Here is a 9,870-nt window from a genome sequence, read left to right as displayed (position 1 = left end):
GGACTAAGGGAAAGCGGAAAACTGTTCCGTGGACCCCACCAGAGGACCAGAAGGGGTGCCCAACTCCAGGCCTCAAGGGCCGGTGTCCTGCAGGTTTTAGATATCACCCTGGGTCAACACACCTGAATCAAATGATTAGTTCATTACCAGGCCTCTGGAGAACTTCAGGACATGTTGAGGAGGTAATTTAGCCATTTGAATCAGCTGTGTTGGATCAAAGACACCTAAAACCTGCAGGACACCGGCACTCGAGGCCTGGAGTTGGACACCCCTGCCTCAGTCCATTTTAAATGAGTTTTGGTCCAGAGAAGATGGCAGTGATTCTAGCTCATGTTCACATATGGCTTCTTCTTTGCATGATATATTTCTCCAGAATCTCTGAATCTTTTGAAGACTTTATGTATCCAGGTTAATTAGTTATAGAAAGTTCTTTCCAGCCTTTATTTCCCCCTGTTCCAACTTTTTGAGAAGTTTTGCTGCCATCAAATTTAAAATGAGTTAATATTTTTCATTAAATAGTAAAATTTCTAAACATTTAATGTTTTCAATTCTTGTTAAAAAAAATTGGATTTAGAAGATTTGCATTCTGTTTATATTTACATTTTACAGTGTCCCAACTTGGCTTCATATAATGTTCAGAAAACTCATCAGACTGCTTTTACTTTGTAAAGGTGACGGCCAGCACAGACGACTCCTCTATGAGTGGGTACCTGCAGGTGTCCAAGGTGGCTAAAAAGCACGGGAAGAGGTTATGGTTCGTCATTAAAGACAAGGTCCTGTACAAATACGCAGCAAGTGAGGTAAAGTCTTCTACTTGTATTAATAAAAGCTCAGTATGGCAGTTGGAACAAAGGGAATTATTGCAACATTTGTTTTTCATTTCTTCATGCAGGACGTGGCAGCTTTGGAGAGTCTGCCCCTGCTGGGATTTGTTGTAAAAGCTGATTCCTCACAGACGTCGCAGTTCAAACTCTACCACAAAAACAAAGTTTACTACATTTTTAAAGCTGACAGCCCAGAGACTGCCCAAAAGTACTGTAGAGAGAGATGCTATTTATTATTGCATATAGTGACAATATTAATAATATTAAAATATTGTAATAATATTAATTTTTCTTTTTTCTTTTTTTTAACAGATGGATCACGTCTTTTAAAGAGGCTGCTGTGCTTTAATATCTGCTGTGTGAAGCTGCTGGCTGTGCTTGCCTCGGCTGAAACTGTTTTACCTCAGTGCTCCCAGAAATCTGTAAACAGCATCTGGAGTCACCAGTTTTGTGCGTTTTGTTTTTATTGATTTTATTGTAATTACTGTAACTACTTTTTACATTGTTTTTAGAGCTCTCTTGTGGAGATGGGATTTACCCATTTTTATTTTTGCACAGTCACATGAATCTTTTCCACATGCATTTAAAAAGTTTAGGCTTCAATGTCAGAAATCCATTTTTAGACTTTAATTTTGGGTTATGCTTTTAATGCAATTGTCTAATGTCGTGCTTGGATTGCCATAGCACAGATTTGGTGAAAAAGAGAATTATCCATTAGTTACTGTGGACACGGCTGCTGTCATAGCATGTGAACACACGTCTATCCAGCAGATTCCTAAATAAATTATGTGGGTATTTCTTGTGGTTTGAGAATGCTTTTTTTTTTTTTCTTTTCACACTTCATAAGTTACCATAGAGCACGTTCAGAGCAATGTTAAAACAATGTTCACTTCCTGCTTGGGTAAGAAATGTTTACTTTATCTTCTTAGACTGGAGTCTGCAATCTAAAGTCTCAATGATGTATTGGTGGAGAATTCACTGTTCAAACTGTCCCATAATGGGTTCTGCACCTAAGTCAATCAAATGGCTTCATATGATTATACCCTAAATATATATCTATGTAAATAGAAGTGATTGTAATTAGATTGACAAGAAATTAATTTTTACTGCTCAAATTCTGTCATTGTAATAAATCTTTATTTTCATGTGTTTATTGTTGTTGTATGTATGTTTGCTGAAATTATTCTTTTCCAACGTTAACGCTATACTTTACACCCAAATCACTTTTACTTTAAATGCTGAAAATTGACTGTACAGTTTAGTCACTTATATAAGTCCTCATGATGGATCTTAAAGGTATACAGTCTTTTGCAGATATCTTGAGTCACCCCTCATTTCATTACCAGAATTGCTCTTGAGCCATAGCTCTTCAGGCTTTCAGAAGGTCTTTAAAAGTGTCTTCTTTGGACATGTCTGCTTTTTCATTCATTTTCCGTCCAGTCCTTGTACCTAAATTTTATCTTTACACGCTGTGTTACTAGCAGCCTGTTGCAAAAAGATTAACACCGTTTGGCAGGCATAAAAATAGTAGTTTTGCGCCAACAAAGTGATTCTCAAAGAGCTACTAGTAACATTCAATTCAGTTTTATTTATATAGCGCCAAATCACAACAACAGTCGCCCCAAGACGCTTCAACATCAGATGGACAGTATCTGAAAGTTATGTCCTTAAGAAATAGGAAAAAAACAAGCAAAGACCTGACACAGGACCTGAGAGATGCATGTGGTCTTTCAACTGATTCATCTACTTTTCATTGAAGCCACATCAGAAATGGTCTCAGTGGAAGGGTGGCAGGCAAAACACCATTCTTAAGGGATGGAAACAAGAAAAGGATGAGATATGCCAAAGTACACAAGAACTGGACTTAAAATCAGTCTTATGAGGTGATGACCCCAGATTTTGTTAATGTGTCCAGAAGAGGCCTGGAAAGAGATGCAACAGTGAGTGTCTACAGTCACCTGTAAACATGGTTTGGATTTGGAATTCAGTCAGTGGTGTGGGGGATTTTATCTAAACTGATGGAATGAATACAAAGAAGCACTGGCAGATTTTGATGTGCCATGAAACATCAAAGCAACCGTGTCAGTCATGGATTGGTCTCACCAGAGATCAACACTATTGAAGCAGTGTGGGTTCATCCTTTTTTTAAAATAATTTCATTCAAGAATCCTCGAGAACTGTTCCTGAAAATTTATTTAAGAAATTACAAGAAGGTTTAACTACGAGAGTTCAAGCTGTGTTGAAGAAACACATGATATGATGTTATTAAAATTGTACACACTCTGTTTCTGCCTTATAGACTCTATTTCTAATTATGTTTACATGTGTCAATAAGTTATTGCACCTATTTCCTACTTTGCTAGCAAAATAGGGGCAGCTCATGACATGTACAGCATTGTAAGACCACCCATTACATAACATAAGTTACCAAAGCATAGTTTTAGGATTATTCATTTATCTTTACAATTAGAATTCTTCAAGTAATGACAGCAGAGCAAATGGCATCACTCATTTTTATGCTACTGTTATATGGAACTAAATATTATTTATTTATGTCACTTTATTCACTCTCAATTATAATAATATAGAACCAGTAACCAGTCAAGAATATACTGGAAAAGACATGTAATGAGACAATTTAAAATTGTATTTATATAGCACCTTTCTAGATAAAAAGAGCACTTTGTGATCTTTTTATCTGCACTTTATGTATCGAAAAGCTGGTTATGTAAAATGAATTTATTTGCACTTAAAAGAGGGCGGTTCATTTTTTTGTCACTGTGCCCCTTTTTAGTATAAAGGTGCAATATTTTCAACATTTGATTATGAAATTTCAAAAGGCTTACAATGTCTTCATAACAGTTTGCTGAATTTTATCGTAATCTTCAATGTAAATTTATCAGTTTGCTGCGAAGACACCGTAACCCAACTGATAAGAAAAATGTTGTGCAATATCTAATCCTCACTAATGTGATATGTCACAAATTTAAGCCCAGTTGTGTGTACTCTTGCTAAATCATTCAAGTGCAGGGATTGTGAGAAAATGGTTTAGGACATTGTAGGCAATGGAATAATAGCTGGTGTGACAGAAGCTGTTTTAAAATTTCAGAATTAAACTTAAACCTAAAACTATGTGACAAAAATGACCAACAAAAAGATTTAACAATTTAAAGTATATTGTCATTGAGAAAAACATTAATCAAATGAAAGATTTCCTGTTCATTTTCTTTGAGTTTTGATTTTTGTCATGAGTATAATGAAAGGAAGACTACATTATGAACGGTTTACCAGGAATGTGACGTCTAAACATGACAATTGCTGTAGGTTTTAGTGTACACAATATGAATCGATGTTGCCCAAATGCGCATGTGCGAGTCTTATTTATTGATAAAAAAAGGTCACGAACTCTGACCCTCCCACTACCTGCAGCAAACACTTAAAAATATTAATTTATTTAAGGCAGCAAAATATCTGACCCAACAGCTCGTCGAAAGGTAAGACTTTATTAGTTATGCGGAGAGGAGAGGTTAAAGAAAGATCCGTGAGCGGCCAGTAACACAGGAAGGGAGGGAGTGTTCAGTAGGTCTACAGTAGGGAAGCTGCCATTAGCTACCAACTAGCAAAAAGCTAATTTAGCTCGCTAGCACTGTCGTGTGGAGCTGGGAGCATAAGACATAAGATCGGCAAGTATGTAAAGGTGCTGCTATGTTTGTGAGACTCTACAGACAGTTATAGAGCTAACATCATAGGTTAACGCATAACGTCAGTAATATCGTCAACATATATGCTATCTAGCTATGTTAGCCGCTTTAGCTAACCGTGCTACGGCTATCTAATGCTAGCGTCGCAAACCACACTGCGTAAAGCAAGCAACAGCATCCTTTCCGTAAGTGTGAGTATAACAGCAGCAATTTAAAAGTGTTAAATCGTGAGCTGTTCTCAAATGCCGACTCGCGTGGAAGTCCGGTGCCAGAATTATTGCGATTTTTGGTCAGTTGTGAAAAACGGAGCGCAACTGTTCACTGTACGATTCGGCATCATGGGCCTTGAACCCTAGCATGCTTTAACCCTTCAATGTTGACCTTTCACCCACAGGAAAAGAAATACCTTTATCTTCCGTATCGATTTTAAATAGTTGGCTGTCAGGAGGATGTATGTTTTCATACAGTGTCTTTGTCGTTCATTTATTGTTACTTTACCGCGACATTAAGCTGTCTTTTATCGCAAGGCCACCAATAGTGCATTTTCGAGCTAGCACCGGCTTGATTGGTTAGCACAGGCCACAAATTAACATGTAGTTACTGACACTGTACATAACAGATTAAATACCTATATTTTTATATTGGTTTAGTAAAAGTTATTTCAAGCAAAGCATGACTTATTAGCTTTTGACATAATTTAAAAATATAAACAGATGTCGGGCTGTAACTAAAAGGACTGGAGAAAACTGGAGTATGAATAATTATTGGTTATGCAAGTATAAGTTCTGCCAGACTTATTTGCTCTTAGTTGAAATATATCACGTTGTCCCAGCTCCCTTTGCAGACATCAGATTATTAAAAAACACTAATTAGATCTTTGGTAGAACCTAAGAAATATTTTTGTGATTAAAAGATGAGTCTTCTGCTATTTTACATTACTCTTTCTATTAACATGTTATCAGTTGATTAATCAATTTAACTTTGATTGTGTTTGTTCCTCCTATTTATAGACTAGGGCTATTGTCCAGAAATATGAGATCGAGCCAACAACAATAATAATTATAACATTAACTATAATAATATTAATGATAACAGAGGAAATGTAACTCCAGGGTGACCTCTTCCTGCATTATTTGCACTGTTCATTGTTATTATTTTTAGAAAAAGCCTCAGCATTAGAAGAAACATATTTTTATCGTGGGGGAAAGGATGATAAATCAGAAGTGATGATAAGTGATTCGGGGATTTGTTTACTGTAAGAACATTGTGAAGTAATTGTTTTGTTTTTAAAGGATATTCTCTGATCCCAACAGAGTAATACAGATGTTTAATTGTACAGGTGTGCCTGTTTCATGGGGCACTGATGTGAACGGTGGTGGAGGAAGGTGTGTGCAATATCAGAATGGATGGACAGGCTCAAAGGATTCAGCTTGTGTCTGCAGACAACAACATGGCGTTAGGACACAGAATCCAGGTGACGATATGGCCCGTTCTCCCCCAGAGACTGAATTTGTGTGAATAAATAAAGATGCGCAATTTGCTTGTAAAATGTGTCAATTCCACTTATCATTTCAGCACATGCAGTAAACACCTGCTCATGTTTTTATATATATATATATTTTTTTTTTTAACAGATTGTAACTGATCAGCAGACTGGACAGAAGATCCAGATCGTCACAGCACTTGAGCCATCTTCCCCTGGAAAGCAGCAGTTTATCCTAGCAAATGCTGATTATTCTTCTGGGGGGAAAGTAATTCTGGCCAAGCAGGAAGGCTCACCCAACAAGGTCATCCTCACTACTCCAGATGGTTCTGGGGTTAATCAGCTGCTGTTTGCCTCCCCCGAACTCACTGGGCAGCAGATTCAGGTATTGCCTGAAGATGTTATTGACTCCTTCCAGTTTTGATAAACAAGCTGAAAAGTCTAATGACTGGGGCATGAATATGTTTAGTCAGCCTGCTTGCAGTGTTTGCTGTATTAAATTATTCAATTTCTGGGGTTGTTTGGCAGTTTGTGACTGAAAGCTCAGACCAGTCTATTGTGAAGCCTGTTGTGGAGTACTGCGTTGTCTGTGGGGATAAGGCCTCAGGTATGCATTAGGTATATATATATATATGTGTGTATAGAGAGAAAGAGATTTTTTTTTATAATGTTGGTATTGAAATGACACATAAGCACACCTGATTACATTTCCCTTTCATCTTTCAGGACGTCATTATGGAGCCGTTAGCTGTGAAGGCTGTAAAGGCTTCTTCAAACGCAGCATAAGGAAGAACCTGGTGTACACATGCAGGGGCTCCGGAGAATGTGCTATTAACAAGCTACACCGAAATCGCTGCCAGTACTGTCGACTGCAGCGCTGTATAGCTCTGGGCATGAGGCAGGACTGTAAGAAATTGTAATACTATATTAAGTTATTAAGAACCTGCATGATAAAATACTGACGTGACTATGACTTTGATCTCTTAGCTGTTCAGTGTGAGAGAAAGCCTGTTGAAGTCACTGCGAGAGAAAAATCCGTCAACTGTGCAGCCTCCACTGAAAAGATCTACATCCGCAAGAACTTGTGTAGCCCTCTGGCTGCTACACCTACTTTTGCATCCGACAAGGAAACTGCTCGGTAAATCTTACTTAAACTCTAATATACTGATAAGACAGTTGTTGTTATTATTAGTTTTGTTGAATTCTGCTAAATGTCCACAGTGTAAGAAAACATAATAAATAAAATGTGCTGTACATGTTATTTTTCTACATTTCCAATGCCTTTGCTTAGTTATATTGAACTTGCATTGGCAGTCTTTTATGTAACGTTATATACAATTAGAAGCTCGACTAATATTTCTGCCTGGAAATGATTATTTTGCTACGCGGCCTTGTAAAGTATAATGCAATATGTGATGTCAAATCTCTTAACATCAGATCTACAAGTTTGCTTGAGTCAAGCATGTTGCTCAACATTCAGCAACCCTTCTCCAAGCTGGAAAACACCATCTTGATTCCAGCTTCACCTGAAAAGGTAACACGGATGCAGTATAACTGTATTATGCTTATATGTTTTCTACCTTATATACAAGCAGAGAACTTTAGAGTGTTTAGGATTAAACAAACAAACGAAACTCATTGCACATTCACTGATGAAGACGTGTCCTAATAAGTTTGCTGTGAACCAGTTTTGTCCCTGTTGTTTCTGGGACCAGTTCAGTGACCAGACTGTTCGATAACAACTGTCCCCTCCTCAGCAGGAGGACCCATGCCAGGGTGACCTTGGAACACTGGCAAATGTAGTAACATCCCTTGCCCACCTCAACAAGAGCAGAGAAGCGAGTGACAGCAGAAATGATCTGATGGGAGCTGAAACACTTAGCAACGGTGACAGCTCAATGACTGATATCCAGGGAGATGAACAAACTGCAAGTGATATCTCGAGGTGAGAGCTGTCGTAAGAAATCAAGATGCTTTGATGCTGAAACCGAGGCCTAAAGAAGCACCAGAATGAAACTCACGAAACTCTCTGGCTTCTATTTTCTGTTTGTCATAAAGCTGTAATTGAATTTCCTGCAGGGCCATGTGGTTTCTAATTCGATCTTAAGGCTTTAATTAGACTGGCACTCTGCTGATCAAAAGTATAGCATTTTGCATCTGTGACAGTGGTGCTGTATTGCTTTGTGATGAATCTCCTGTAATATACAACTTATAAATGCAAATGTGAGGATTTTTCAGTGCAAGCATTTTTCAAAATATAATAAGTGTATATGTTGTGTATCATTAGAGCTTTTGACACCCTGGCCAAAGTCCTGCACCCTGGTGATGGCTCAGCAGGAGAGTCCTTGGAGGCTACAATGCAGCTGATATCAGGGGACCAGTCGGGCCCTGTGGTGGAGCTGGAAGGACCTCTACTTTCTGACAGCCATATCCCTTTCAAGGTAAAAGGACAGCCACTGATTGTGACGCTCCCCTTTGATTAAAAACACCTGATTGTGTTAAACAGAGCTGCATTGTTAGCATATTTTTGTTTTCTTTCCCCATTCTTGCAGCTTATGATGCCTTTGCCTGTGCCAGAGTACCTCAATGTCAACTACATCTGTGAATCGGCTTCACGGCTACTTTTTCTCTCTATGCACTGGGCACGCTCCATACCTGCCTTTCAAACCCTCGGGTAAGCCTGTTGTTGCAAGAATATTCTTTGTGGATAATGTCTGTTAAATCACGTGTCTTTGAAGTGCACCGTTACATGTGCACGCACTGTCCTTTGTAGTACATTAACCATGTGCATTTTGTTTTACAGCGGGCAAGACAATGACATTAACCTGATGAAAGCCTGCTGGAATGAACTTTTTGCCCTGGGTCTGGCACAGTGTTCAAATGTAATGAATGTCGGCACCATCTTAAGTGCTATTATCAACCATCTCCAGACCAGCTTACAGGAAGGTAGGAGAGCTCTGCTGCTGTCTTCCTGAGAGGTTTAATACTTGTGTACAGTTTGAGAAAGAGGAAAGCTGTTAACCTGTTAGCAGTCGGACGTACCGCCCACGGTACATTGGATGGTTTAGGGGACTAATTGTACATTTGTAGGACTGCTAAGGGGTTAAGCTAGACAGACTCAGGGGACAGTAACACAAGATGTTCAATGAATCAAACAAATTTTTATTTTGAAAATGGAAGCAACAAGTACTAATGCATATAAAAAACAAATAAACACAAAATCATTAAAAGCCATCCTATTCACAAAGAAAAAAACAAAATGTTGACAGTTTCCTGTTTGAAAAGGAGGACGAGGAAGCAAATGCTTATCAATTCCTACCCCTATCTTGTCTTAGTCACTTTTGTGGCATGTCTGTTACATCATGCCCTTTTTTTCCCCTTGGTCTCACAGAGAAGCTGTCCCCAGAGAGAGTGAAAATAGTGATGGAGCACATTTGGAGGATGCAGGAGTTCTGTAACAGCGTGTCCAAGCTTTCCCCCGACTCGTATGAATATGCCTACCTCAAAGCTATTGTACTCTTCAGCCCTGGTGCGTAGACAATCCCCCCCGATTTGCACAAAAGCAGATTCCTTGGTGTACTCAAGTCTGACTGTGCATATACTTTATTTTTTGTACCAGATCATCCGGGCATAGATAATATCCCACAGATAGAGAGATTCCAGGAAAAAGCCTACATGGAGCTGCAGGACTATGTAACCAGAACATATCCAGAAGACTCTTACAGGTTTGTAGGCTTCACCTCTGTGCTGCATACCGCCGGCAATGCTGGAAACGCACCATAAGTTTTTTAACTCTTAAAAAGCAGGGGGGGTGTGTGTGTGTGTGTGTGTGTGTGTGTGTGTGTGTGTGTGTGTGTGTGTG

The 9,870-nt window shown here is 38.7% G+C and overlaps 2 protein-coding genes across 5 annotated transcripts in view; both read left to right on the top strand.

Moving 5' to 3' along the window:
* LOC102203130 (FYVE, RhoGEF and PH domain-containing protein 6-like) overlaps positions 1 to 1,866 on the top strand; it is a 17,339-nt gene extending 15,473 nt beyond the window's left edge. The window contains exons 18-20 of the mRNA XM_005728093.1: positions 672 to 800; positions 893 to 1,032; positions 1,137 to 1,866. Coding sequence (XP_005728150.1) covers positions 672 to 800; positions 893 to 1,032; positions 1,137 to 1,173 — 306 coding nt within the window. The 3' untranslated portion in view covers positions 1,174 to 1,866. The remainder of the gene's footprint in view (positions 1 to 671; positions 801 to 892; positions 1,033 to 1,136) is intronic.
* Positions 1,867 to 4,206: 2,340 nt separating this feature from the next.
* Positions 4,207 to 9,870, top strand: part of nr2c1 (nuclear receptor subfamily 2, group C, member 1) — a 6,707-nt gene continuing 1,043 nt past the window's right edge. The window contains exons 1-13 of one of the 4 annotated variants that reach the window (XM_005728089.1): positions 4,207 to 4,318; positions 5,865 to 5,999; positions 6,160 to 6,393; positions 6,537 to 6,615; positions 6,735 to 6,914; positions 6,996 to 7,146; positions 7,446 to 7,542; positions 7,766 to 7,953; positions 8,296 to 8,449; positions 8,561 to 8,682; positions 8,812 to 8,954; positions 9,400 to 9,537; positions 9,628 to 9,733. In XM_005728089.1, coding sequence (XP_005728146.1) covers positions 5,928 to 5,999; positions 6,160 to 6,393; positions 6,537 to 6,615; positions 6,735 to 6,914; positions 6,996 to 7,146; positions 7,446 to 7,542; positions 7,766 to 7,953; positions 8,296 to 8,449; positions 8,561 to 8,682; positions 8,812 to 8,954; positions 9,400 to 9,537; positions 9,628 to 9,733 — 1,664 coding nt within the window. In that variant the 5' untranslated portion in view covers positions 4,207 to 4,318; positions 5,865 to 5,927. Of the gene's footprint in view, positions 4,319 to 4,373; positions 4,512 to 4,544; positions 4,711 to 5,864; positions 6,000 to 6,159; positions 6,394 to 6,536; positions 6,616 to 6,734; positions 6,915 to 6,995; positions 7,147 to 7,445; positions 7,543 to 7,765; positions 7,954 to 8,295; positions 8,450 to 8,560; positions 8,683 to 8,811; positions 8,955 to 9,399; positions 9,538 to 9,627; positions 9,734 to 9,870 lie in introns of those variants that run through there. The other 3 variants (XM_005728091.1, XM_005728088.1, XM_005728090.1) reach the window with 3 other exon arrangements.

The sequence above is a fragment of the Pundamilia nyererei genome, unplaced genomic scaffold (assembly GCF_000239375.1).
Source record: "Pundamilia nyererei isolate P.nyererei 1_Seehausen unplaced genomic scaffold, PunNye1.0 scaffold00027, whole genome shotgun sequence".
Taxonomy (NCBI): Eukaryota; Metazoa; Chordata; class Actinopteri; order Cichliformes; family Cichlidae; genus Pundamilia; species Pundamilia nyererei.
The sequence above is the reverse complement of the archived record's forward strand: the minus strand, read 5'-3'. Positions and strand labels throughout refer to the sequence as shown.